General features: G+C 38.3%; 7 protein-coding genes across 10 annotated transcripts; 3 read left to right on the plus strand and 4 right to left on the minus strand.

Annotated features, from left to right (window-relative positions):
* Nucleotides 1-650: 650 nt before the first annotated feature.
* On the minus strand, nucleotides 651-3,179 carry LOC105159483 (uncharacterized). The gene is made up of 3 exons (XM_011076560.3): nucleotides 2,021-3,179; nucleotides 1,085-1,313; nucleotides 651-1,000 (listed from the first exon to the last, which is right to left on the minus strand). The coding sequence occupies exons 1-3, from the start codon at nucleotides 2,914-2,916 to the stop codon at nucleotides 836-838; spliced, it is 1,290 nt and encodes a 429-aa protein (XP_011074862.1). The 5' UTR covers nucleotides 2,917-3,179; the 3' UTR covers nucleotides 651-835.
* Nucleotides 3,180-4,126: 947 nt separating this feature from the next.
* On the minus strand, nucleotides 4,127-6,588 carry LOC105159484 (uncharacterized). Its single transcript, XM_011076561.3, has 2 exons — nucleotides 6,200-6,588; nucleotides 4,127-5,475 (listed from the first exon to the last, which is right to left on the minus strand). Exons 1-2 carry the CDS (start codon nucleotides 6,482-6,484, stop codon nucleotides 4,324-4,326), a joined length of 1,437 nt encoding a protein of 478 aa, XP_011074863.1. The 5' UTR covers nucleotides 6,485-6,588; the 3' UTR covers nucleotides 4,127-4,323.
* Nucleotides 6,589-6,696: 108 nt separating this feature from the next.
* LOC105159485 (uncharacterized) lies at nucleotides 6,697-8,516 on the plus strand. Of its 3 annotated transcripts, none has more exons than XM_011076563.3 (3): nucleotides 6,697-6,836; nucleotides 7,130-7,232; nucleotides 8,094-8,516. In XM_011076563.3, exons 2-3 carry the CDS (start codon nucleotides 7,183-7,185, stop codon nucleotides 8,314-8,316), a joined length of 273 nt encoding a protein of 90 aa, XP_011074865.1. In that variant the 5' UTR covers nucleotides 6,697-6,836; nucleotides 7,130-7,182; the 3' UTR covers nucleotides 8,317-8,516. The 3 variants fall into 3 exon arrangements, with proteins under 3 accessions (XP_011074865.1, XP_020548242.1, XP_011074864.1); XM_020692583.2 differs by having other exon boundaries at nucleotides 6,720-6,831; nucleotides 7,127-7,232; XM_011076562.3 differs by lacking the exon at nucleotides 6,697-6,836 and adding an exon at nucleotides 6,854-7,017.
* A 935-nt stretch (nucleotides 8,517-9,451) lies between these two features.
* LOC105159486 (protein GET1) lies at nucleotides 9,452-12,278 on the plus strand. Of its 2 annotated transcripts, XM_011076565.3 has the most exons (7): nucleotides 9,453-9,627; nucleotides 9,820-9,899; nucleotides 10,547-10,617; nucleotides 11,110-11,180; nucleotides 11,271-11,352; nucleotides 11,604-11,653; nucleotides 11,948-12,278. In XM_011076565.3, exons 1-7 carry the CDS (start codon nucleotides 9,517-9,519, stop codon nucleotides 12,023-12,025), a joined length of 543 nt encoding a protein of 180 aa, XP_011074867.1. In that variant the 5' UTR covers nucleotides 9,453-9,516; the 3' UTR covers nucleotides 12,026-12,278. The 2 variants fall into 2 exon arrangements, with proteins under 2 accessions (XP_020548716.1, XP_011074867.1); XM_020693057.2 differs by lacking the exon at nucleotides 11,604-11,653 and having other exon boundaries at nucleotides 9,452-9,627.
* Nucleotides 12,279-12,897: 619 nt separating this feature from the next.
* Nucleotides 12,898-18,287, minus strand: LOC105159487 (Ribonuclease II/R family protein). Its single transcript, XM_011076566.3, has 7 exons — nucleotides 17,773-18,287; nucleotides 16,789-17,201; nucleotides 16,643-16,696; nucleotides 16,485-16,553; nucleotides 13,943-16,150; nucleotides 13,736-13,807; nucleotides 12,898-13,613 (listed from the first exon to the last, which is right to left on the minus strand). The coding sequence occupies exons 1-7, from the start codon at nucleotides 17,897-17,899 to the stop codon at nucleotides 13,224-13,226; spliced, it is 3,333 nt and encodes a 1,110-aa protein (XP_011074868.1). The 5' UTR covers nucleotides 17,900-18,287; the 3' UTR covers nucleotides 12,898-13,223.
* A 939-nt stretch (nucleotides 18,288-19,226) lies between these two features.
* LOC105159488 (Ribosomal protein S18) lies at nucleotides 19,227-22,256 on the minus strand. The gene is made up of 5 exons (XM_011076567.3): nucleotides 21,994-22,256; nucleotides 20,943-21,289; nucleotides 20,152-20,247; nucleotides 19,727-19,786; nucleotides 19,227-19,640 (listed from the first exon to the last, which is right to left on the minus strand). The coding sequence occupies exons 1-5, from the start codon at nucleotides 22,094-22,096 to the stop codon at nucleotides 19,437-19,439; spliced, it is 810 nt and encodes a 269-aa protein (XP_011074869.1). The 5' UTR covers nucleotides 22,097-22,256; the 3' UTR covers nucleotides 19,227-19,436.
* Nucleotides 22,257-23,410: 1,154 nt separating this feature from the next.
* On the plus strand, nucleotides 23,411-26,487 carry LOC105159608 (S-locus lectin protein kinase family protein). Its single transcript, XM_011076721.3, has one exon. The coding sequence runs from the start codon at nucleotides 23,759-23,761 to the stop codon at nucleotides 26,387-26,389; it is 2,631 nt and encodes an 876-aa protein (XP_011075023.2). The 5' UTR covers nucleotides 23,411-23,758; the 3' UTR covers nucleotides 26,390-26,487.
* The last annotated feature ends 63 nt before the right edge of the window (nucleotides 26,488-26,550 follow it).

The following is a 26,550-nucleotide window of genomic DNA, read 5'->3' on the forward strand; positions in this document are numbered from 1 at the left end:
TCACGTACAACTTAATTAAGGGATCTTACCCTCAGAAATTTGCAACTTGGAACGAGTGGTTCTGAAACAAGTTTTTTAAGGTAGTAAGATCCGTTACGTTTCGTCTCATTGCTGCTATCGACAAAACCGTATTGGTTATGTGAAACCATCAATCATAAAGCAACTTGGTTATATTAGAATCTCCGAATTCGGATGGACGACAAACCCAAACAAGGGAGGGTAGTTTTCAGTGGGAATACAAGTTATGAAATTAGTAATATTAGTTACAAAGTGAAAAATATCAATTTGAGTGCAAAAGAAAGGTGGATGGAGCAGATAAACTGGGCTGTACAAATTGCAATTATTGTACCATTTCTTCAAACCAAAGATTTTTGAGGATTCACCCTTTTTTTCCCATCCTTGCCTTGGTGAAATCCATGGTTTCAGAAAGATTCTGACAATAAATATAATGTTTGCTGCTTCTTGAAGCATAATCTTGACCAGAACACAGCACTAACATTGAGATAAGATACTGATGCAATAATAAGAAATGATGGCTGTAAGAGACAGGCAGCTATGAACATAATAAATACGGGCCTCATGCTTTTAACCCCACCAGAACAAAAGAAAAACACTCATAATTGCAAGTGGACTGAAGCAAAAAGAGGATCTTTGGTGAAACTTGATTTTTCATAGATGTAATGTATACATGGATCTATGTACAAGTTACTGTATTATCAAACCAGGTACAACATACTCTCAACCACCGGTGAGCTTTTAGCTTAACGGGGCGCCCGTTCCATACCTTTTGTACAGAATTGAGTAAATTTACGGTACAAACTGCTTGCTTCTCGATTTAAATGTTAGTATCGCAGAACTTTCCGTGAATCCTATTCTGAACGGCTCTGACGGCAGCAACTCTTGCAGCAGTAGCAGCCCTGTTTGCAGCAGTCACAGCCTTGTTCACTTTCTCATCTACCCGGCGAAGGTGACTTGCGTTTTCAGCAGTTTGCCTAGCAGCCTGCAAAAGTAGAAGAGTTTAAGAAAGAGTCTGGCTTGAAATGCTTTTTGTGTGATATAGTTAATGACAATAAGTCTGATGTACCTGAACTGCTCGAAGGACTGCATCAGTTAGAGGGGGAAGAGGAGTCAAAAGATTGCCACCATCCCATTCACCACATCTCATCTCACCGTTGCGGAAAGTATACATGCCATAACCTTGCTTGCGCCCTTCATGCCATGATCCTTCATAACAGTGTCCATTGGCAAAATGATAGACTCCAAAACCATGGATTTTGTCTCCAAAATACTCCCCAGCATATCTATCTCGATTCCTATGACATAATATTGAAGTTGCATCAGTAGGATGTAGTATCTAATTGAACAACTGAATGATTACATCAACCAGTGTTTTGGAATATTGGTATACTTCTGGTGGAGCTTCCAAACGTATTGACGGATAAGACACGAAACTCAAATCCAAACTTGTGCACTCAACATCATTAATCTCAAACTAGCATTTAATTATAAGATCGCCTACCGGAGGACCACATAACTACACGGCGGAAAAGATTTTGAATTTGTAGTACAATATTTCAAAAGTCAAATCATTTTTGGTTGCTACTTTTTCAAGAGCATCCAACTAACACTGTGCAACTTATTTATGAGAAAATCGACTGTATCTAGAAACACAAAGAGAAACTTGAAAGTTACCAATTTCAAATACAAGCAATTAAGGTATTGGATAATCTCTTATTAAGAAAGACTTTATGCACAAAACACAGCAATTGCATTTTTCAGAAAACGAAAAAGAAAAGAACGATCTTCCTCTCCTCCAACCTGATAAGATCTTAAGCATACTAAACTATCCTACAATTTAATCAAACTCATGCTTCTCCACAACCAAACTTAAACATCATATCAAGTGAACAACAGATCCCACATACAACTTCACGTATTAAACAAAATTTTAAGAACTGAAAGAGGAAAAACAGAAGAACCAAACTAAAAGAAACAAGGGCCAACGAGATCAAATTATCACCTGAAATGGTAACGTCCAAGGCCATGTTTAACCCCACACTTGAACTCCCCAATGTAACAGCTTCCATCAGCACAAGACTGGACTCCAATCCCGTGACTTTGTCCGCTGCACCACTCTCCAGCATATGTATCCCCTGTATAAAACTGATAAACCCCATACCCATGCCTCAATCCCTGCCGATATTGCCCTCTATATCTACTTCCCCTAGCCCAACTTTCAATCCCATAACCATCGTACCTCCCATCAACCCAATCCCCTTCATACCTCCCATTTACGATGTAATTATACACTCCACTTCCGTTACACTTTCCCTTGTGAAACTCTCCCTCATAGAAATCACCATTGCTATAGAACTCCACCCCCTCTATTACAACATTCCTAATACTACTCTCCTTATTGTTTTGTTGCTTTCTTTCCATGTTTAAATTTGACTCGCCGATGAACCATTGCACCGTTTTTGAATGATTCTTGGAAGTAAAACAAGAAAGCCCAAATCTTTTCCCATACTCATCACACAATTGCTTGCAGAAGTTGAAATTTTCGTTGAGTAGAGCCTTGTTCTTCGAGACAAAAAACAGCAAAACCGCGACAAATATTAAAGCTAAAAGTAAATTCTCCGAGGTGGACATGTCATCCCAGTTGCAAAAGGCGAAAAGGGTGTAAGCTGAGAGCAAGAGAACGGAAAGAACCGGTGCGAAACGCGCAGAACCGGATCGAACAGGTGGCGTACTAGGTTTGCTGTGGGGCTTTTGCTCCTCGAGGTCTTCTGTTTCTTGATCAGGTGTGATCTCGCTAACGGAAGATAAACTGTGGATTGATGACCGGATGGTAGGGGAAGACCGGAGTAGTGAAGAGTTGGACCTTGTAAGCTTCGCCTGGCTTCTCTGACTGTCCATTGCCAAGTGAAGTCCTCTAATTCAATCTCCGGCGAAGGATCTTTTTCCAGCTAGTGTGTCCAGCTCCTGTACCTAGATATTCTTATCATGTACTGGAACACCGGTTTCATCTCCGGCGTTGGCGCAGGATAAGCAGTGAAGCAGGGGCGTAGTTCAAGTTTGAAAGGAAAATGCTGTGTGAGAGAAAGGCACAGAGCAGTTTGAGAGAGAGAGAGAGAGAGAGAGAGAGAAAGCAGTCCCAGTACAGGAATTGTACAGAGTGGACCGGGCCCAATGTGGAGGCATATATTTATACGGAGAAAGGCGATGTGGTGGGACCACCTGTCATTTATATCGACCGTAGATGGAAGATCTTTGGTGGATATTGGCCCTAGTTTCAACTGTCCGATGGCGGACTTCCCTGTAATGACGGATAGACATGGCCGTCGGATCTAGATTCGCACTTTTGCCTTTATATATTTTCCTCACCTTTTTGTTTTCCCAACAAAATAAAATAAGCATCAAATTTTAATGAATTTTTCTAAATAAAAATTAAATTTCCAAACATTTCTTTAAAAGAATATATTAACAGTACGTGGGTCTTTCATGAATATTTTAAAATATATTACAAATAAAAATAAAATATGTTAATTGAATAATTAAATATTAATAAAAAAATTTAAAATTAAGTGAATTAATTATTTAATCAATTAAAGAATATAATTTAAATCACAAAATATTAATATAAGGATGTCAAGATCGCCAGTTTATATTTATTGAATAATATTATAGATATAAGAAATTGTTAGGAGTGTGTTTAGATCCAAATGTAGGGCGGAGCTTTTTGGAAGTTGTACTTAATACCAAAAGCTGTCCAAGCAAAAAGCAGAGTTATATATACTTTTTCAGCAATGCATTAAATTACCAAAAATTTGGTTTAATTAACTATCATTTATTGCTCCCACATATTTGGTAATTATTAACAATTGGGTAATAGTGGTTTATGACAATTGATGTAGACATCTTGGAGTTACGTTTTATGACAAAACAATACTAAATAATTATACAGAGAGTCAAAAAAAGAGATGTAATTACTTAGAATTGTTTCAGCTAATCAATTTTACTTGTGTTTATGAGTTGAGTGATTATTGCATGTCAATTCAATAATTGCAATTCTTTTGTTCATTCATAAGTTAATAACTCTATTGTCATCATCACTTAAAAAAAGAGGTACAACAACTTAATTTATTAAGAAATTATGGATATAATTCTGTCTCAAGTCTGACACCAAATAGGGTAGCAAGGAGTAAATCCCAATTCCACGAAAATTATTTCAAACAATTTCTTGATCAAATGGAAAGCAAATTCCTATTCTGGGCACCTACATGCACACAACACAACTGCAATGCCTACCAAATCAGAGGGGTATTACTTCTTCTTTAGCTTCTCCTTCATCCTCTCCACTGCACTTCTTAGAGTCTCTTCTTCTTTGCAGAAAGTAAACCTCACAAGGTTCTTCCCATCTTCTGCATTCAAATAGAAGACGCTCGTCGGGATTGCTACCACACCCACTTCCTTGATTAGATACTCACAGAATGCAATGTCGTTTTCGTGCCCGAATGGGGTATGATCCACCACCACGAAGTAGGTTCCACTCGAGGGGTAGACCGTGAAACCCACAGACTTCAAACCCTCCACAAGGATAGCCTTTTTGGCTTTATAGTCCCTTTTCAGCTCCTCATAGTAAGAATCAGGAGCTCTGAGGGCCGTAGCTGCAGCATATTGCATTGGAGTGGATGTTGCAAAGGTGAGAAAAGCATGCGCCTGCCTTACACCCCACGTCAAGTGGGGAGGAGCAATAGCCCAACCGATTTTCCAGCCTGTTAGTGAGAAAGTCTTCCCCAAAGAATTGAGAGTCACAGTCCGCTCGAACATCCCAGGAACCGAAGCAATGGAAATGTGATCCATTTCAAAAGCTAACTTGTCATAAACTTCATCGGAGAAAACCAATATGTCATTCTCTATGCATAAGGTGGCAATGGCGTTAAGTTCTTCCCTGGTGAACATTTTTCCTGTGGGGTTATGTGGAGTGTTCATCAGGATTGCACGAGTGTTTTTTGAGACTATGGATTTAAGTTCATCGATGGGAACGGAAAAATTTGGGGGCCGCAGGGTGACGCACTTTATTTTAGCACCAGCCATGGACAGTGTCGCTTCATAGGAATCATAGAAGGGAGCAAAGATGATGACTTCATCACCAGGGTTTATTAAGCCTAACATTGTGGCAGCTATTGCTTCTGTGCATCCGGAGGTGACAGTAACTTCCTTTTCAGGATCAACCACAAGTCCAGTGTCTTTCTTGAAACGTTCAGCCACAGCAGAGTTCAAGTCAGGAACTCCGTACCCACGAGCATATTGATTTTTACCATCCCTAGTGGCCTGAATAGCTGCTTCTTTGACAAACTCTGGTCCATCAAAATTGGGAAAGCCCTGTCCAAGATTAATAGCACCGTGTTTGATGGCGAGGCTACTCATTTGTGTGAAAATTGTAGTTTTGAACTTCTCCAAGCGCTTCGCAACCTGAAAATGCAACTCATAGAATCAAAACTGGTCCAATTTATGACACAAATAATTACGAGAAACCAAGACATCAGAAGAGTTCGTTCGTCAATCTGTAGCTGTAATTTGATAGATGTCGTAAGATTCATCAATCTTTAGCTGCATCCTATAGCACTTAATTTAATAGGATTTATTGGAAGGTTTTGGAAGTGTGAGGAACGGATGAAATGAGATCTCCAATTGTCCGCAAATTAATTCATTTTCACTTTACAACATATACTAATGAATGGATTAAATTCGCATTTAAAAGATGCACAACCATAAAAAGAACATGGAAAAGAAAGAACAGAAGAAAAAGGTAAATCTTCTGCAGAAGTTCTCAATGTATATTTTCTTACTTGACAACAAGCTCAAACTAGACTACTCCCAATGAACAGAGGAATTAGCAAGCATGATTGCAGATTTTCTTGGAAAATACTGAAACAACCAGCAGATTTTAAGACCACAAGTCCCTCACTTTTCGTGGAGTTCAAAGGTACAATCACTTCGCCCCCCAAATTCAGATCGAACTGAAAACTTCAATAATTTGGGATCACCAAACAATCCACAAGTAGCACAAAATTAATCTTTAGCAAAGCACCCAGAAGGGCTCACCCAAACTCAATCTCGAAATATGCCCATCATACAAGAAACAGAAAAGAGAACAAAAAGAAAAACCAACAAATAAAATCGAAATGGGATAGACCTGGAGAGGTCGGGGAGCTGTATTCTGAGCCGACCCGTTCTGAGTTGAAACAGGCTCTTGCTGAGTTGAAGGGGTGGTGGATACTCCTGAAGCCATGATTGGTGGAATCCTCGAAATGCAGCAACAGCTGTTAAGAACAAAATTCACACCTGAACTTATACCGGTATTCTTGCGAAGGATTTGACAAAATTTATAGGGTTTGAGTACACATGGTTTAAGCATTTCATGAGATGAAGTCCAGATACAATGGCTCGGTTTATAGCGGAAAGAGACGGGATGAATCATGACCTAGTGATATACTACTATATTACCATGTATAGTTACGCTGAAATTGAATTCATTGGAGAGTGATTTGGAAATTGTTGAAGACAAGTCTTGGCTGACGTTCTTTATCGTACAAGTTAGCAGCTACAACGTCATAATAATCAAATAATAATAATAATAACTGGAAACAAAAATATTCAATAGGCTGTTCAAGCCCAACAACCCTTCAGCTGGTTTTAGCCCATCTCCGATATCATCGTGAAGCCCAACAAAAGAACCCTCCTTGTCCATTCTCACTTCAGTAGCACCAACAGACAAGAATTCTCTACCCACGACGTCGTCAAAGACCCCGCCCTCTCTCTCTCTCTCTCAGGTGTGCGCTTTTCTTCTCTTTTAACTGCTAGAATGATTTGAACTATTTATTCTTGTGAAAAAAGTCTAGTTTTACTGGATTAATTCCACTGCAAAAGAATTTTGAGAAATAGTTATTGTCTTAGAATGATTGTGTTAGAAAGGAAGATTCTTTGTGATCCGGAAATGGTTTCTGCATTGCGGTATTTTGGCTTTGTCTGTTCCTCTGAAAAGATTTCAATTTTTACATCAATCTTCGTAAGTGATGTATTTTCTTTTGTTATTTCATAGATATGTATTTGTTAACACGAACAGGTTAAATTGGTAGAGTTTTGGTGTGAGAACAAAGAAAGAAGAGAAATTTAGTGATGGCTGGAAAAGAAGAAGTGAAGCAACTCGAGGAATGCTCTGTTTCAAAGTATGTCCTTTGCATGTCCTTCCTTTTCTTGTTTTCGGTTTTTAGTCTTCTGGTGGGGAAGGGATTTGGAGTTGGATTGAGTGGTTGATTGAGACTCCAATGTAGTTTAAAGGCTGTCTTTGGCTTACCTAACCGGTGAAAAATGAAAAGATTGATAGCTTGGTATTTAGATTCAATGAACTTGTGGTAACCATATTATTTTAGTTGGAGGTCCCAAGATTATCTAGGATGGAAAAGTTTTTTAATACAATATGACGAAAGAAGTACCAGAGCATCTAAATTATCCTAGTAATTTTAGTAGCTTTCTTATTTATTTTAGCTTTCAACTTTGGCACCTTACTTGATGCACATGTTTCTTTTAGTTGATTTTCATCCTGCTCTTGCTTCTGCATCACCTGTTTGTTTGATGGGGAGGGAGGTTTGCACTCATCTTGTGTGGAGGATTTTGTAGATGTAGAAATCATAAATTCCTCGAATAAATGCAGCAAGCAGGTTCAAGAATCACTGCACTTTCATAGTGGTTAGAAGTTTTTGCATGTCCATCTCTCACAGTGTGCCAAGAGTAAAATGAAAAAAAATTGTATTGCTATATGTGTTCTTGTTCTTCCGGTCCTCCTTTTCCACTTTGTTTAGGCAATTAAAAAGAGACACGAAGAGGACCTTCCCATTAGTAAATATGAGCATCACAACTTCCTACATGCTTCCACTTGTAGCCAGTGAATCATTACATCTCTTTTCTGTTGATCCCAGATCTTGATCTCTTTTTAAGTATCCAAAAACAAGTGTATGGTTTTTCATATGCCATGTTTAGTAATATTGGGTTGCTCTATCCTGACCTGATGTTTATGTTAATTCTTTCAGTGCTCTGGGCACCTGGGTTTTCTCAGTAGCTGGTGCTTTGATCGCGATTCCTGTGGGAATCAAGCGGAAATCCCTGGCACCCTTAGTATTCTTTGGCACAACTGGCACAATGCTTGATATAATCATGGGCATCAGCGCTTGTGAAAGAGAACACGCAGAACGTCAAATGAAGCTCTTGGAAGCACAAAACGCAGCTTCAGCCGATGCTGTGACTGAATCTTGATAATGTTTGATTCGCCCCACTTAGTTTGAGCCCAATTGTGGGTAACAATCAAGGAACGTTCTTGTGCCTGTCATGAGTTTGTTGTTACTGTAAATTGGAAGTCCAATAATGAATTTGGCTTTTCAGTATAGTTGCTGTCTTTGGTAACTGAGTTTATGGGACAGGTTTGAAATCGAAATATGTCCAAGTTCAGCAGAGCAGTGCATGTTTTCCTTTTCATGTTTCTAATCAGATTCAATAAGTTTTGAATTATGAACAATTCCTGAAAATTTTCTAATGCCTGACAGATTGATTGTAAGTCTTGGTTATGAGATGTAACTTAGGGCAAAACTATAGGTGTATTTGAGGGTAGTACCAGTGCAATATGCCTAAAAGATATTTTCTGGGTAAATTTTCACTATTGTAAATTGTAACTATAACTACACATTTGAGGGATGTATTTGAAATTTTGCAAGAGTACAAAGTGTTTGTATAATTACACCTAATTCCAAAGAATGCAAATCTAATTTACCTTTTCATTAAATCTTTTCATCAATGTCATGCCATCACTAATTACCAGAAAATGAGTAAAACTCGAGAATATTTGACGTAATTATATGTACATTTTCTTTGACTTTAAAAGTTATCTTCAGCAACTTTAAGTTTGTTTTATTCCAACAAATAAGTTTTTTAATATTAGTGAAAATTTACTGAATTTGTATGATATTAATAAAAAATGAATAAAATTCATAGTTACATCCCAGTTGACTTATTATTTATTTATAGTAGGTCAAATAAATCTTTTTCGGATTAATTTATCCTTATACATCTTCACATATAAGGAGGTATGTTTTCACCATCGTAAGGATAGTTTAATCCAAAAAAATATGTTTGATCTAAAATAAGTTTATTAATAAGTCAATTAAGGACAAAAATTAATTTTCGTTTAAATTACAGAAAATTTAAGATTATATTAAATTTCAAGGAGGAGTGTGTAATTATCCAAAGATTTAAGCAGCAATGCATAACGCCATGTAATTTGTATTCGCGATTTTAACATTCCGACAAAGAAAAAGTCGCACAAGCGACTTAGCTATTACCACACGACGTCGTAACATGTGCTGTCATTCTCCCAGATAGATGTATCATGTCTATACTATACTACGATAGAATTTCTTACGGAATTACAAAGAAAAAGAAAAGAAACTCCAAAAAGGAGAAATGGAAGAAACACAAACTGCGCGCGGGAATTCAATGGCAGCTCCGGCGATTTTCTTCCTCGTGTTCTCTTTTCACTTCGCCTCCAAATGTCTTGATTCCTACACAAAGAAGGTACTTTCTTATAACTTTTGTTTCGGTTTTTAAATTCTTAGAATTGACCGGGTGAGATCTATTACAGGATTTGTTAATCAGAGTTCGTAATGTCTATTTTTGTTAGTTTCCAGAAAGTGGCGATCTTTTCTTGTGCTTTGTGTGTGTGTGTGTTTTGGGTGACAATAGATATGTTTTTTTGGTATAATGTAGAAAGGATCAATTGATGATGTGGATGCTCAATTGCGAGCGGAGATTAACAAGCTGTTGAAGGAGGCCAGTTCCTTATCACAGTAAGGGTGCTTATATGCGCGTGTCTGTCTCTTTCTTTGTTTCTCTATTTTACATGTGTTTGTGTGTGTGTGTGCATTTACATAAATCCTATCTCTGCATGCAACCGTGTGCAAATTTAGATTCTTAGCGGATTATGAAAATTGACTGAGAATTTAAATTCTTCATGAACATTTGTGTGAAATCCATCGGAAAGTATGACACTTCTTTTGGTATTCAATATTGTTGTTCACTTGTTTGTTTTAAAGCATAGCTATAGTTTGATCAAATCATGTTTTCTGTTCTGTAATGGAATACCGTAACAGATAATGCTCACATGCATATATTGATGCTTTTTGTTTTTTAATTCCCCTCTATGATTTCAACTATTAAAGCACATTGTAGTTCCATTTAGGTTGGGAGGAGTGTTTAATTTTCTGTTGCTGGCTAGTTTTTGATATTTGCAAGCAGTGGAAATTTATGCCATTAAATTACATGTAGGAGTGGGTTGGTCAATTGATTAGTGAGTATATCAAGTATTCCTCCCACCAATAATGTGAAAGGAATCAATTGAGAGGATTACAGAGTATTCAATTATTGGGAGGCGAATGATTTGATGTTAGTTATTTACATTTACATAAAAGATCTACCTATACCCTGTTCATTTCAGGCCCTCAACATTTGCACAAGCTGCAAAGTTAAAAAGGATGGCCGCAGCAAAGGAGAAGGAACTTGCAAAACGTACGTAATACTGCTTTTTTCTTTTAAGTGGTTTCCAGTGAATGATTTGTAAATTTGGTGGTTAAGGATTTAGCCTTGTCTGGTTTTCCCTTTTTGATTCTATCACACTTTTTAAGCAGATTTTTCTGTATAAGGAAATTAGCAATGTAAATACATGCAAGAATCTTTAAACCAAGCAATACTTGCTGTGTGAACTGATTGGAAGTGACAGCTCCAGTATCACATTTATATTAGTGGCTTTTGTCTTCTATTTCTGCATCACCGGTTTATTGCCTTTTGGTGTATTTTCAGCTCTCCAGCAGTCTAGCTTTTATACTGTTTAAGAGATATCAGGTTGAGATTTTTCAGATTGCACCATAAGTTTCAAGATCATTTTTTTTTTTTTTGCTCACTTTCATCCTTTGGTTGCTGAAACCTATGACGCTTGCTTTATGGTATTATATCATTGATTATGCTTCACGATGAAGCACTAACTACCTAGTTATCATGCAGATCAGGAAATGCACGACAAAGACATAAAATCTTCATTTGATAAATATGGAAAGCCCTTAATGATATTAAAGGTCATTCCCCATGCACTTCAATGCTTGAGGCATTTCCTTTTTTGACATACGGAAATTCAGTGAAAGTTCACACATCTGTTTATGGTGTAGGTTCTCATGTATGTTCTGCTGACTTTTTGGTTTTGGCGAGCGCCAGTCGCTACAATACCTAGTCAACTTGCGCAACCCTTCGGTATTCTTTTCCTTGTCTGTGATTTTATAATTACATTTCATTCTTCATCTAGTTAGGAGTCTTGATTTCTGAGGCACCGGATATTCATTCACTTCATCAGCTGCCTTGCTATGCTTCAAGTTTACATTAATTGACAATTAAATAAACACCTGAATACGTGATAGTTCCCATGAGCTTTGGAGTAGGAGGGCTAGTGTTATGAATATTGTTTGGTGTTGAAAAGGTATCAAAGCTAGTCCTCTTTTCTGCAGGTAAGATGTTGTCTTGGACAGCAGGTCCATCTATAAAGGACAATGTTAAGGTAACACAACTGAAAAATCCAAATTTCATTTATTTGTCTATTTGAAAGTAGATTCTGATTTATTACGGCTTCTCAAGGTTGAGAGAGACGATGTTCTAAGAATTGCCTAATCCTCCTTTTGATGTGTGATGAGATTGAACAGATAAATATTTTAGCACTGAAGCTTCCCAAATGCTTGATTTTGATCTCCTTTATTTTTCTTCTTTTTCCTTAAAACATTGTTGACGACTTGTAAACATGTGGAACAAAAATTACTACCAGTTCGCTCGGTGATGATTTATCCACGCAATGCAGGTTGGGATCATTCCATGGATGGTAATTTCCTTCAGAGTTAGCAAGCTTATCTGCAGGAAGATGTTGAAGTTTAAGTAAACTACTGTTGAGAGAGATTTTGGTTAGCCTCTTGCCTTTCCATTTGTTCTTCTGTAATCATTTGTATTTCAATTTCTATCAACATGTACACATCTAGTTCAGTCCAGTCTAGTCTGATCTATAGTTAAAACAACGCCTTCGTGTCTTCGTAAAAATTTATCCTCCGGTTGAAACGACACTGTCTTTGTCCAATAAACAATCAGTTTCGCTAATTATTATCAATAAATCTTGATCCACATGTCATTACAATTAAGCCGACTGAGTTACATTTTAGTCTGTCCACCATCGGATGTGAGAAACCCTATTATAAAGTGGGGCAGTTTACCTCCGTTTCATTCAGTCGTATGCTTTTGTGGAGCAAATTTCTCCCCAACTAGGGCCCAAGATACTTTTGAAGTAGCAATTATCACAAGAACAAGAAATGGCAAAAACCTGGCCAGAATATGGCCATATTCAATTGATTAAACACCATGGACCTCAACACAATCCAATCACTAACTGATAAAATAAGCATCTCATTTCTTCATCAAAGTTCACACAGATCGCATAAAGCAAGCCCAAGACTCTCCCCAATGCAAGATTAATGCAGTTCAGAGCCTTCAGGCCGCTCTAGGACAAACTCAGCGGAAAAAGGCACAAATAAATGTCTTTCGGTTACTTTATAGAGCCTTATCCCACACCTGTGGTCTGAACAGAATGCAAAGTCCAAGTAAACATGTCTTTTCGTCCTAAATCAGCAAATTACACTGCCACCAGGATTTGGCGGAAACCTATTGCCATAAGACAATAGATGACTCTCTAAACATCCAAAGACAAAAATTGTGGGCTACAGTTAAACAGAAAGTTGGAAGTCTAAGAACATGAACTATGGCTTCCGGGATCAGTTATCAGCATTGATAGCAGAATCAACAAGTTAAGCGGGATGAAGTGGCCAACAAAAACAGCCCCTTACCTCCCATAAGCAGCTTATAACTAAAAACAGCCACTCCACATCAGATTAGGTGCAAAAACCCCTATATACACCTTATATCAGATAATTTTCCACCCAACAACATAAACCTTATAAACCATGATATAACTATCCCACAGTTCTCAAAGCCTCTACTTAATCTACAAATTACTACTATTATCTACAGCTGACCCATGCTTGCGGTAAGACCATTTGTTACTGCCCCATGCAGATAAATCCACCCTGCGATTACTGCAAATATGAACCAACATACAGCCTGGCCACGATATCAAGAGGTCCATCATCTCCGCCGACAGCATGCAGAGCAACCGGAATCGTTGATAGGAGGTTCACAGTGAGTGGAAAAAAAGCAGGTTCATTGTTCATTATTTCTGATATACCCAGACATCTTTGGGACTCACCATTCTCTCCCCCAATATGTTCGGAGAAGTTCATTTCTAGCTCCAGATCAGCTGGATTAACGATCAAAGCAACTTCTTCAAGTGTCCTGCACTTGCCTGGGCTACTTCTCCTGCTTGACTGTTTATGGGTAGACTGACTGAGCACCAGCGTTGACGTTGTGTCAAGCCACTCCACTGTTAGGCCTTCCACTTCATCATAGTATACACGCCGCTCAATCTACAGAAAGATAGTTAGTGAATACGAGCGAGATACACCTTTGAGTGAAACAGACAACTTCCTTATGTACTTGTCTAACAACTTCAACATTAAGAGATTGGAAAAGTAAAGCAGACACTTACAGCCAATTTGGGAATGTATATAGACATAAACTTTGGTCCAAGACCCAAAACTCTGGCCTCCGAATATAGTATCTGCAAAATTAAATGTCAATTTCCAAATGCAATGAAATTTGTAAACTCAACTAACCTCTTTAGTAAGTATTAAGTTTGTATAAAAGTGGAGAAAGAAAATTAGTTGCTAAGTTCGAAAAGTGATAGAAGATGCACCTCTTTCTTTTTGAGTAGGACCCACATATAGAGCTTATCAGTTGCATCCTTCACATGTCTGGTGGCCAGCTTCTTCTCATTACAATGAGCAGCCACATCAGCAAGAATTTCAGCACCCGGAACCCTATGCTTTGATGCAGCAGTGGATAAAGCTTCTTGAGCTTCAATTGATTCTACTTCAACTTTGTCAAAACACGTGCCAGTAAAGCATCTGTTTGATGTTTCCTTTTCTGTTATCTTTCCTTGCTTTCTTTTACCCTTCAAGTAAATATTTTCAGCTTCTATAGCAGCAGCCAATGTGCGATGTACAACAATATCAGGATATCGGCGTAGAGGAGAAGTGAAGTGTGTGTAGAGAGGAACAGCCAGTGCATAGTGGCTGCAATCACTGATGTCCTTCATATCTCCACTGCAAAAGTATGACGCCAGCTGCATTGGCCTTGCAGCATAAGACATCAGGATATTAAACAAGACAGAGTCATTCTTAAGCTCACCCCTGACATGCTCCAATGAATGATGGAGGTGGGCAGAAGAAGAGATGTCCATCTTTAGACCATGTTTGTTACAAAAAGTTTCAAAGTCTCTAAGTTTACACACATTAGGTTCAGGGTGCCTTCTCAGTAGTGCACAGGATGGATAAGCTCTAGTTATCACTTCTGCAGCTGTCCGATTGGCCAACAGCATGAACTCCTCAACAAGGAAATTTGAATCCCTCCGTCCAGAGAGTACACTATCATATGGCATGCCTTCTTCATCGAATAAGAAAACTACTTTTGGGCTTTCAAGTGACAGAGCGCCGCCCTTAAACCTATTTTCCCGCAATTTTTTTGAGATTTCATTAAGGAATTTCACAGATTTAACTACATCACACCATTCAGAGTGGCCATATAATTTAGGCCAATGCTCGATGCTTTGACTAGAATCCTGAAGATCAAATGCTTCATCAATAATCTCCTGAGCATGCTCGTAAGAGAGCTTGCTACATGACCGTATGATAGTACGCCCAATCCAACGGTCTAGAACTTCACCGCCTGAATTGATGTCCCAAAATATAGAAAAGGCAAGCCTATCATCTCCAGGATTAAGTGATGCTAAATTATCCGAAAGCAATGAGGGCAGCATTGGCAATTTACACCGCGATAGGTAAACACTGGTTGAACGAATTTGGGCATCAATGTCAAGAGCTGTATCAGGAAGAACAAAGAACGAGACATCAGCTATGTGTACCCCCACCCTAAAAACACCATCTGACAACCTTTCTACTGACAATGCATCATCAAGATCACTAGCATTGGCTGGGTCTATGGTGAAAATACACAAGTTTCTTAAATCCCTTCTACTTTGTAATTCTTCTTGGGGTATTTCCCAAGGGATGGGCGGAAGGCAAGAAAGCACTTCCGGAGAAAATTCAGAAGCATCAATTGCATTTTCAAATAAAATTGCAGCAAGCTGTGCTTCAACATCACTGCCTCTTCCAAAAATTTGAATAACACAAGCATCAGGAATATAACATTCTTCAGCCCAATCAATTATTCTGGCAGCAACTAGATCAGACTCAATTGTTGAATCACCAGCTTCCAAACGTTTCTTGATGCTTGCCGGCAATTTTCTCACGGGAACCATCATTTTGGTAAACTTGGGATCAGTTGGTGTTAATAAAATATATCCATGATCAGACTGATGTTTGTTCTTCCTGGAGTTCTTTTTCCTGCTCTCTCTACTGTTGATCCACTGCTTCACACTCAGAAAACCAACAACATTATCCCGCCGAGGCGATCTTCCAACAACAGCCACAACTCTACCAGTTGGTCGTTTTGACGGATATAAACTTATTAAGGTGCATAACTTTTCCAATGAACTCATTGAGTCATAGGCGTCCCCAGAAAATGGACTTGCATAATCAGATATAGATGGTTGACAACCATTATCCAACACTCCGTTCGCACAACTATTATCTGACATTGCTCCACAAGATGACTCATCATTGTTATGAGCCCCATTCTCGGGAAAAACCATGTTATCACTGGAAAAGACATATTCACAGTCCAGGTCTAATTTGCTTTTTCCCCTGGAACAATCTTGGACATGTGTGGGACCTTCATGAGGATTACTGCGGGATTCAGAATTACTCACAGTTTCGTTTGACCCTTTCATTCTCGGCCACAGCGACGGAGAATCAATGACAATGGCAACTGTGTCTCCTTCAATCTGCAGCAAACTGAAATTATGAAATGGAGGCACAACTCCAAATAGTTTAAGCAATGCAAAAACAGGCATCAAACTAACAAGTAGAATATATATCATCTCTGTAATACAGTGCAGAAAATATTTTTAAAAAGAAGGGGAAAAGAATCTTAATTCCGGGACATAATCTATATCCATGAACATAAAGTGAAAATGTCGAACACGGAAGTCATAGTTTTCCACTTTGTCATAAAATGCAATTTTCTAGAAAAAGGAGAGGGGGAGGGGGGTAATGGAAAGAACAAAACCCATCCTTGATGACACTAATAAATAAGTAATCAAAAAGGGGAAAACTTACAGCTCTATTTTGCGCTACCAATCCGCTAATTAGAACATCAGTTTGGACTCCGTCGATTTTGCAGTAAGCCTAAAATCAAAGATCTTGAGAGCTCACATTTAATGAACAAACGCACATGGCCAAAATGAATGAGAAGTGAACAAGTTAGTAGGACAAACCTCAAGTCTGTTATGAGCATTGACATGAAATAATGCTCTCAATAACTCACCTTTCTGCATAAGAAAAACGAATATTATTAAGGAAAAGATAATATCATCATGAAACTTAACTCCACGAGCATCCAGATGTTTGAACTTAAGCGGACCTCTAATGCTTTACTAACAGCTTCTGCAGACCAGTGAGGAGGATAACATTTTCGCCGAGGATAACAATCAACAGGCCTGGCAATCAACACAGGTCCAACAGGCTCTTCGCTGACAGCTGATTCAGGAACTGACTTGGACAATATCACTTCCTTAATCTCATGGGGAACAGAATGCTGATTCTGCATATTTCCATCTGCAGTTTGCTCTTTTGCATGCATCGAGGGTATAGAAATCAAACCTGCATCGTACTCTTTTGGCAGTTGATGATGCCCATTTGACGTCACATGACGTGACAAGGTGTTGTACACTTTCGGCGATTGATCGTGTCCATTTGGCACCACATGATGCGATGAGGTGTTACCTCCGAGCAAACTTGATGCATCCATACACACTTCACTCAGAGAACTACAAGCTGCGCAAAGAACAAGTATTAGAAACATCAGAGTCAGCCCAAAAAAGTAAGCAACAAGAGATATTAATAAGATCTAAAAGCAAAACGAGAGGTTAACAAGAAATCCATAAGCACCGCCAATATCATCTCCGCAATATTCAATATTAAAGATTTCAAAACACTCTGCTAACTTCCCTGCAAAATACCATAGTTCCATTAAAACGTACAGCAGCTAATTGCGGCACAAAAATGGTCTTGTAAACTATCATTAGATGTCGCAACTCCAAATAGAAGAAATCAACAACCAAAATGCAGTTTCACCTATTTCTTAGATTAATCTCAAAACAGTAAATCAGAAGGACAACAAAATACGTATCAACGGAATCCTAGATGGTTAGAATTCCGACACTTTTATACCCTAGCCTCCATTTTTCCTAACAATCTAAAACCCCCGGCTACGAATACCTGAAAGAATTTTATTACGGAAAAATCCTCTTCTCCAAATGGAACGAATTTCGTGGTTTATAGCATAAAAATCTGTAAGTGAAAACAAAGAAATAGGCGAAATAGCCAGGATAAAGAAAAATATTACCTGAGGAAGTTTGTTTGGATTTTCTCGAGCGACGCTTCTTTTTCTTATTATCTTTAAAATCATTCTCAACAAAAATCTCTTCAGTATGAGTAGAACCCCTGCTTGATTCAACAATTAAAACCCCCATAATTTCAAATAAAACAATATAAAAAGTTAGATCAAATCGCAGAAAAGGAAAGCGCGACGAGGGATCTTCCGTTTCAGACAAAAAAATTCACGGAAGAACCCGAGAAAAAGAGAAAAGAGAAATGAAAAGAGGTTAAGGAAACAAAGGAGAAGGGTAAGGTATGAGTACGTAGATGTTGTAGAGAAATATAGATGATGGATAGATGTATCTATGTGTATGTATAACAGTAGAGAGAGAAAAAGGAGGAAGGTGGTGGGTGATGAGAGAGAAAGAAAGAGAGAGAGAGGGACGTAATAATTGGTCGGCGAAGGGAAGAGGCGCCGACTTTTCTATTTTTCTATTCCTTTTGTCTTCCCTTTTTCCTTTGTGTTTCTTTTCTTCTTCTTCTTCTGCTGCTGCTGCTGCTGCTGTTTGCTCATTTCCTTTCTTTTTCTTATTCTTTTCATTTTTATTTTTTTTTCGGTCTGGATTTTGTTCCTTGGATATAAGATTTTTCGCCTAAATGCTCATGGAAAATAATAATTGTTTTTGGTGTGGTGTAGAATACAACAACAAAACCAACTGAATCATATATATATTTCATTTCATTTTTAATTAATAATTTCAATTTACATTCAAATACTTATGGATTTAATGCTTTTATTTTGGTAGCATGTAAAAATGTAATGCAATTGGAATTTCATTAATTATGAGTTAAAATGGTAATTTACTTGGTCTACATCTTTGTTCAAATTCAAGTTAAAGATAACAACTGGTATGGATTTTGAAATTCGAAATTGTTCACTTGCTAGTAATCAGTTATGTGGTACTTTATGTGTAATTTATCTCTTTTCTTAGTGGTATGAAATCTTTCTTTTTCTTTTTTGCATACATTCATCATTGTGAAATGTTTGATTTAAACTATAACTAAGAATAAGAGCATCACTATGATCCCAATTAGATGTAGAAATGGAAGAATATCAAACATTGGCAGTAATCAAATTAGAATCTACAAAGACTACAATTATGAAGAATTTGTCTTGTGGGATCAAAACGGGGAATAATAAGACGAAGAGGAAGAAACCAATGAATGTGAGAGCTGTTTGGAATCATTGGTTTCGAATTATTAAATTGGGACAAGAATTCGGGGATAATAATGAAATGAGAAACAGGATGAGGAGTGATTCAAGTTCTCAAGGAACAAGAGGAATTAGGGACAAAGAATATTCTTATGTACATGGCCAAAATTGCCTGCCTTGCCATATTCAACTCTTCACACTCTCACTTAATCATGTTGCAGTTTGGTTTTATTTGCAAAAAATAAACTGGAAAATTACAACAATAATCGGAACAAAATAAAATGTTAGTTTAACCAGGCAGCCCATCAAAACTGAGTCTTACAATCCCAGAGAAATTTCTAATACAAGCTTCACACTGGGATCCCCAGGAGCAACATACTGTAAACTAATATACCGAACCTTTTCTACCTCAAGTCATGGCCGTTGGGGGAAATGCGTTCTTTGAACATGGATTCAACAAAAGCAAGCAGGGCAAGGGTTTAGATTTCCGTGGTATGGCCTCTGGCGTCATTAACAAAACTATGATCATAGGTCTGGTATTCAAAATCACGATCCTCATCTTCCATTGTTGTTCCGTAAATAAATTGTTTGGTCCCCATTGTGGTGAAAGGCATTAACCCAAATGCTCGGGCAGTCTTGATCTCACGAGCAACCTTCCTCTGGGCCTTGGCGCTGATTCCAGTCTGCTCAACAGGCAATAACAGTTGGAAAAGAACAGCTATTGCATTAACTAAGCAATATAGAATGTTAAAGTGCCTGGAGTTTTTACCTTGCTCCTCTTGATGATGATGCCAGCCTCAGTGATGAAGTTTGCGAGAAATCTCACATTCTGACAAGAAAGTTAGCAAAAGGTCACTTAGTTGGAGGCTTCTTTTCTCTTAAGTTATAGACAAGACCATTCAGCAGCTAGTAGATACTTCCTTGGATTGTTACATTTTCATCATGTGGACAATGTGTAGAAAATATATACATAGTTCACCACCCTACACCTAATTTCCAAATTGAGAACTAGCTAGCAGTCGGCTCAAATACCAAGCAGAAGGATAGGCTGAAAAGATCTGAATGACCTGAATCATTATTTAGTGAAGAAGGAAACTTTGACTTTAAGAAATTTTCAAGATCTGAACCATCATTTTAGAAGGACAGGACAAAAGTTTCAACAGAATTAACATTTAAAATCCAAACATTTCGCACCCTGAAATCGGCTTTCAGTAATACTTCCTCTGTTGTTGTTTCAAACTCGTTCCTTCTGACAGGCTTATGTACTCCAGGCTTTCTCAGGTCAAGATCCTAAAAATATTGAAGCAAGGTATAAAGGTGAACATGAGTAACCCAATGAAGAAAGATCAGGTAAATCAAATCATATCAAGAAGCTGAGAATCATGAAGATATGAACGAGATTAGACAGATTCTCTGGATAAACATAGAGCTCACTCAAAAACTAAAGTAGCAAGACTGAGACAAAAAGTTCATCCGGACAAGATAATCATGTCATCTCCTAGTATTACACCTAGGTCACATCCGTGATGTCTGCAAAAACTATTGGATTAAAACCAGTCAAGATTTTTGTGGCCTTCATGAATAGGCATTTCAGTTCACATAACTGCAGAGGTGATGGCAATAATATTGGTCAAATGAACATAAGTCAGGTCCAAATTCCTTTGTTGAGTGATGCAGCACACTCGACATACCAAAATTTGAGACCACACTAGTATATTTAAAAAGATATCCATATAAGGTGCACGAAGAAAAGCAAAAAGTGGCACGGCTCTCTTGTGCAGGAGCCAACTAGAGAAAAGTCTGAAAGGAAACTAGACCCATTACCTATTTGTACATTGTAGAGAGTGGAGATGGACTCACAAATTGCAGTTGATAAAACATCAAGAACAGAGACTAGTTTTAGCTAGAATGGACACCACAAAAAACAAAAATATGGAAGAACTTTTCCATTAGCAACTGTACAAATTTTACTTTACAGTTTATACCTTGGTATCATAATTCATCCCACTCAAGAAATTAACATCTGGCCTGAAAGCATAATCTTCTTTAGCTACTTCATCAGGATCAAACTCAAAGTAGGTGGCAGCTTTCTTTAATTTATAATCCATTCCATCAGCTAAAGTATTGTAATTCTCATCTAAACCATCCATCAAATCAGATCTGTTTCCCATGGTAAACGAAAATCCCGTCCCAGATCGATCATGTGCCTTCTCAGCTCTGTCAAGCTTTTGGTAGAAGGAACTCAAACTAGGACGATTCCCATCACTAAAAATACGCTGCTCAAAATCATCAATGGACTCAGATGAATTCATGTTCTGCCCATCATCAGTACCTGTAAAAATGGAAAATTTCACATTTAAAACTATTATTCAGATTGAAAGATTGCACCAAACTATCAATCAATCACCGAAACGACCACTGAACCTACAGCAAACATTTCCAATAACTTGAAACATGTGAAACATGGTGATAAAGTAAGAGTCTACAGCATGGAGGTTAGTTAGGCTCCATCGGTATTGGGCCTCGCAGAGCCAATTACTGATGAAATAGTATTAGTCACGTTTACTTCGTTTCCTCTCGAGATCCAACAACACTTCAGAATAGATTAAGCATCTAAAATCCTTAATGTGCAAGAAAAGGAAGCCAAATTTTTGTTGATTTAGCATTTCATTTTTGTTTTCATCTGCTAAATCCCAAATGCAAACTTACTGCAAACATTCCATGGAGAAAACAAATAGAAGTTTTTGCACATATAAGTTAAAGCTCCGAAAATTCATGAGAAAGGTCTCTCTTCTTTAGACCAACACTCAACGATATTTTCCGTGACAGGCCTTCTTTCACTAATAGCAATACAAATTGCTCTCCGCAACCAAAAGTTTAAGTGAGGCACATTAAAGGAACACTCAATTGCACTGTCTATCTATGTTCCAACGAAACGAAATCAAGAGAAACTGATAAACCAACGCTGCTCGCAACAACTTGCACAAAATTAAATAAAATCGGCAAAGCTCAAGAAAACAACGAAGAAGCAATTACCTGAAAACGGGCTTGTCGAAAAAGCCCGGATTACATGAGGGCTTTGAAATTGACGGGACAAAGTGGCGTTTGAACGCCACAGTGCACTTCCAAAAAGTTTCATTTTCAGCAGATAGCAAAAGATACAAATCAAAAGTAGCTCAAAATGATGAACGAGGAAGAGGAAGAGGAGAAGGGAGAGGTTCAAGGGTTGGGTGAAAATTCGTTCATTTCAGCAGCTGAGCTGAAGTTGAACAGCGAAGGGTTCTAGACCCGATCCATCGGATCATCTTGATCCGGGTGACATTACACCTGAAATGGCCCATTTATAAAGTATTGGACCGGGCTTAGATGAGGCCAACATAATGTCATTGCCTCCTGGATTAAGTTAACTCGCAAGGCCCGTTGCTGTAGTTATGTCCAGTTCATAATTTTTCATAATGAATTGAAATTTAGGAGGATTTCATCCAACTGAATAGTTAGTCCACCTAATTCCAAATTTTTACTTTAATTGTTTAAGGGTGTTCCCCCCCCCCCTTCAATTGATTTCTAAACAAACATAAAATGAATAATTACATTCACACCTCTTTTCTAAACAAACATAAAATGAATAATTACATTCACACCTCTTAATCTTTATTTATATAAATTATTCATATCTTTTGCATAATTACATAAATCACTATAAAAGCCAAAAAACAAAGATAATTTATTTAATGTTATTGATGCTTCAGAAGAATGTATACATAATTTTTAAAAAGAAAGAATGATTTATGGAAAAAACATTGATGTTTTTCAATGAGTGTATGTGTAATTTTGCAAAATGCAATGGCGGTTTATGTAAATAGTCATAGTTAAGGGCACGTAAATATAATTATCCCAAAATAAAATTGTGCTCAGATTTGAAATGCAAATTGTTGAACTGAAATTGATTATGGGATATAAAGAAAAATATATAATTAATTTTTTCATTCAAAATAATCATAATTCCTTGTGGTATGTGGCTATAACTAGCAGAACATATATGGAATTGGATCATATAACTGTTAGAATATACATCCAAGGATGAAGGGCACTTAGGTTGGCCCTTGGAGTTTTTCATGTCCCTATAACAAGGGCACTCGTCCTTGTTCCCTTAAGTCCCCAAATTCTCACAGCATATGCCGCAGTACTTGAGCTGAACTGCGGATGCCTCTAGAATTTCTTATCTAGATGCCTCTCTCATCAAATCTTTATTCAAACTTATTTTTCTTTTTTGGGTTTTCGACTCTCTGACACATTCAGTGATTGAATTTTAAGATAACACTTATAAATTGGTTTTTTCGGGTTGATCCCATTGTTTAATCTGTTTATACTAGTACAACATCAGTATCTTACATAGTGTAGTCTGGCAAGAAACTAGTGATGCTTAATGTGCTGTGTCCTGTGCAATACTATAATCCAAAGTAAACGGTTTCTGTTTAGACATGGGAGTGCACTAAATCTTAGAATAATAGAGCTGATGTAATAGAGCATGACATTGCAGTCTTTACATATATATATAATAAGAAGCATGTTTGCACCAGTCGATATCTGCACCATAAACTATTTGCTATATGGTTTCTGTAAGGCACATCGGTCTTTGTCATGCTGGTTAAGACAGAGAAAAGAGATTGATTCATTACCAGGAACGAATGATTTATATTAGTCAACGTGAAGTGATGGAGGAGAGGTGGACAAAGATATGGAGAAAGTCAGAGACAGACCAGTTTGAAACTACCAGTACCTTTGTAATCCAAGCTCATTTATGTTCTTCTCTTCGTCCGCGCAATATATGGAGTTCTTATTGTTCTTTCTCAACATTTTCTCCCTGTTTGTGGCTCTGGTTTCCAGTGTTTTATCCACAGAATTCGTATACCCAAATTTTAATGCATCGAATCTGAGATTTGTTGATGCTGCAGGGAGTTTCTTGTCCTCCACCAATGGTACATTTAAGGCTGCCATGTTTAATCCTGGTGCTCAACAAATTAGATTCTATTTGTGCGTTATCCACACGGCATCCAACACCATTATATGGTCTGCTAATCGTGATTCTCCCGTATCTGAATCAGGAATTATGAGTTTGACCGCCAAAGGTATCAGTGTAAGAGAAGAAGATGGAAGTTTAAGATGGTCTACTCCACCGTTCAAGTCATTAGTTTCTGCACTAGAGCTGACAGAAACAGGAAACCTTGTGTTGCTTGATCAATCTAATAATACCCTTTGGGAAAGCTTTTATAATCCCACAGACACAATTGTGATCGGACAAGAATTGCATACAGAGACTGTGCTCGTAAGTGCAGTCTCAAGTGATGACCTATCAACAGGTCAATACAGACTTGGTTTGACTGTTTCTGATGCTATTCTACAATGGAAGAACCTCACATACTGGAAACTGTCAATGGAGACCAAGGCCTATGTGAACTCAAATTATGCAGTCGACTTCATGGCAATCAATCGAACGGGCCTCTATCTCTTTGGTCAAAATGGATCTGCAGTCATAGTTCAGGTAAATTTACCTCCATCTGAATTCCGAATTGCAAAGATGGACGACTCTGGTCGGTTCATTGTCAGTAGCTTCTCAGGAGCGGCTGAAAAGCAGGACTTCGTTGGGCCTCTTGATGAGTGCCGTATCCCCATCATTTGTGGAAAGATTGGATTATGCAGTAGCGGTGTTTCTGTCGATAGCCCCGTGTGTTCTTGTCCATTAAGTTTCCGGGTAACCTCAAATAATATAACTAGCTGTGTTCCGGCTGATAGCTCTTACTCATTGCCTGCTTCTTGCAATTCGACTAATAACAGCAGTTACTCGAATTCTTCAAGTTTTTCTTACTTGCAACTCGGCTTTGCTGTGGATTACTTTGCAAATGATTTCATTCTGCCTGCAAACTATGGGGTGAACTTATCACAGTGTCAAGATATCTGTTCACAAGACTGTACTTGCTTGGGGTTTTTCTACGACAACTCTACCAGTTCTTGTTACAAACTGGAAAATGAGCTGGGATCGATGATGGTGAGATCTACAAGTAATGGTAGACTAGGATTTATCAAAACCGTGGTTAGAACTCCACGAAAGAGTTTTGGTGGTTTCGTCAACGAATCAGTGCATTTTCCAGTAGTTGCTGTGGTGTTACCACTATGTGGCATCCTCTTTTTCTTTCTAATTGGAATTCTCTTGTGGAGAAGATATAGGCTTGAAAGCATCAGAAAGGAAAAGAGGAGCAACTCAAGCTCCTCGTACTCGGGGGACCTGGAATTTTCGATCTCGGGATTGCCGTTGCGGTTTGAGTACGAAGAGCTTATGATAGCGACCGAAAATTTCAAGACAAAGATTGGAACAGGTGGGTTTGGTACTGTATATAAAGGTAGTCTCCCCGATAAAACACATGTTGCAGTAAAGAGAATAACAAATTTAGGCCTTAGAGGTAAGAAGGACTTCTGCACTGAGATTGCTGTTATTGGAAACATTCACCATGTGAACTTGGTCAAGTTAAAAGGCTACTGTGCTCAGAGAAGACAATGGCTGCTGGTCTATGAGTACATGAATCGTGGCTCACTTGATAAAACCCTCTTTGGCAGTGGACCAGTTCTTGAATGGCAAGAGAGAGTTGATATTGCACTAGGGGCAGCACGTGGGCTCGCCTACTTGCACAGTGGATGCGAGCATAAGATTGTACATTGTGACGTCAAGCCTGAAAACATTCTCCTGCATGATCATTTCCAGGCAAAGATATCTGATTTTGGGCTTTCAAAGCTTCTAAACCGGGAAGAATCCAGTCTGTTCACAACAATGAGAGGGACTCGTGGCTATCTTGCTCCTGAATGGCTCACAAGCTCCACAATTTCAGACAAAACCGATGTCTACAGTTTTGGGATGGTGTTGCTTGAAATTGTAAGCGGAAGAAAGAACTGCGTGGTCCGAGCACAAACTCATAGCCTGGACGAGAGTAGTAGCTATGATCGTGAAAGCTCCCTCGCATCAGCTGCACAGGGGCTTGTTTACTTCCCGCTGTATGCACTGGAAATGCATGAGCAGGGGAGGTATCTGGAGCTTGTTGATCCAAGACTGCAGGGCAGAGTGACAAACGAAGACGTAGAGAAATTGGTTCGTGTGGCGTTGTGCTGCGTGCATGAGGAGCCAGGACTGAGGCCGACTATGGTTACCGTTGCGGGAATGTTGGAAGGTGAGATACCTTTAGGCAATCCAAGAATTGAGTCACTCAACTTTTTGCGATTTTACGGGCGTCAGCCTGACAGAGTTTCTATGGCTGAAGAAACTGGAGGAGCCAATGATGTTATAGTGTATCCAGATGCCAATGCATCTCATAGCAGCACTAGGACTGTCTCTGATGCAAGTTTCTCTTATATCTCCTCGCAGCAAATATCGGGTCCCAGGTAAAAAACTCATGTACATTAGAGACGAAGGTGTGTATAGGAAATGTTTGTCAAGTTTAATTTGATCAAATTCAATTAATCATGTCTAAATATGTTTTGGGATATAGACTCTTTTTTCTCTTGTGATTTATATAAACTTTCTAGTTGAATGTCATGTCCAAGAAA

Source organism: Sesamum indicum, linkage group LG3 (genome assembly GCF_026168435.1).
Source record: "Sesamum indicum cultivar Baizhima isolate 11 linkage group LG3, ASM2616843v1, whole genome shotgun sequence".
NCBI classification, from domain to species: domain Eukaryota; kingdom Viridiplantae; phylum Streptophyta; class Magnoliopsida; order Lamiales; family Pedaliaceae; genus Sesamum; species Sesamum indicum.

Bases quoted from the DNA above. Each gene is read 5' to 3' on its own strand.
- LOC105159483 (XM_011076560.3), bottom strand. From the start codon at position 2,916: ATGGACAGTCAGAGAAGCCAGGCGAAGCTTACAAGGTCCAACTCTTCA. The intron at 1,314-2,020 runs GTGATAATTTGA...ATTATGTCATAG, and splicing joins CTTGGACGTTACCATTTCAG to GAATCGAGATAGATATGCTG. The intron at 1,001-1,084 runs GTACATCAGACT...CTACTTTTGCAG, and splicing joins CAGTCCTTCGAGCAGTTCAG to GCTGCTAGGCAAACTGCTGA.
- LOC105159484 (XM_011076561.3), bottom strand. From the start codon at position 6,484: ATGATTCATCCCGTCTCTTTCCGCTATAAACCGAGCCATTGTATCTGG. The intron at 5,476-6,199 runs GTCTATCCCATT...TTGCATTTTCAG, and splicing joins CAGCTCCCCGACCTCTCCAG to GTTGCGAAGCGCTTGGAGAA.
- LOC105159485 (XM_011076563.3), top strand. From the start codon at position 7,183: ATGGCTGGAAAAGAAGAAGTGAAGCAACTCGAGGAATGCTCTGTTTCA. The intron at 7,233-8,093 runs GTATGTCCTTTG...TAATTCTTTCAG, and splicing joins GAGGAATGCTCTGTTTCAAA to TGCTCTGGGCACCTGGGTTT.
- LOC105159486 (XM_011076565.3), top strand. From the start codon at position 9,517: ATGGAAGAAACACAAACTGCGCGCGGGAATTCAATGGCAGCTCCGGCG. The intron at 10,618-11,109 runs GTACGTAATACT...GTTATCATGCAG, and splicing joins GGAGAAGGAACTTGCAAAAC to ATCAGGAAATGCACGACAAA. The intron at 11,654-11,947 runs GTAACACAACTG...CACGCAATGCAG, and splicing joins CTATAAAGGACAATGTTAAG to GTTGGGATCATTCCATGGAT.
- LOC105159487 (XM_011076566.3), bottom strand. From the start codon at position 17,899: ATGGGGGTTTTAATTGTTGAATCAAGCAGGGGTTCTACTCATACTGAA. The intron at 16,151-16,484 runs GTAAGTTTTCCC...AGTTTGCTGCAG, and splicing joins TGGTAGCGCAAAATAGAGCT to ATTGAAGGAGACACAGTTGC. The intron at 13,614-13,735 runs GTAAGTGTCTGC...ATCTTTCTGTAG, and splicing joins TATACATTCCCAAATTGGCT to ATTGAGCGGCGTGTATACTA.
- LOC105159488 (XM_011076567.3), bottom strand. From the start codon at position 22,096: ATGAAACTTTTTGGAAGTGCACTGTGGCGTTCAAACGCCACTTTGTCC. The intron at 21,290-21,993 runs GTAATTGCTTCT...CCATTTTTACAG, and splicing joins TTCGACAAGCCCGTTTTCAG to GTACTGATGATGGGCAGAAC. The intron at 20,248-20,942 runs GTATAAACTGTA...CAATATTTTTAG, and splicing joins GGATGAATTATGATACCAAG to GATCTTGACCTGAGAAAGCC.
- LOC105159608 (XM_011076721.3), top strand. From the start codon at position 23,759: ATGTTCTTCTCTTCGTCCGCGCAATATATGGAGTTCTTATTGTTCTTT.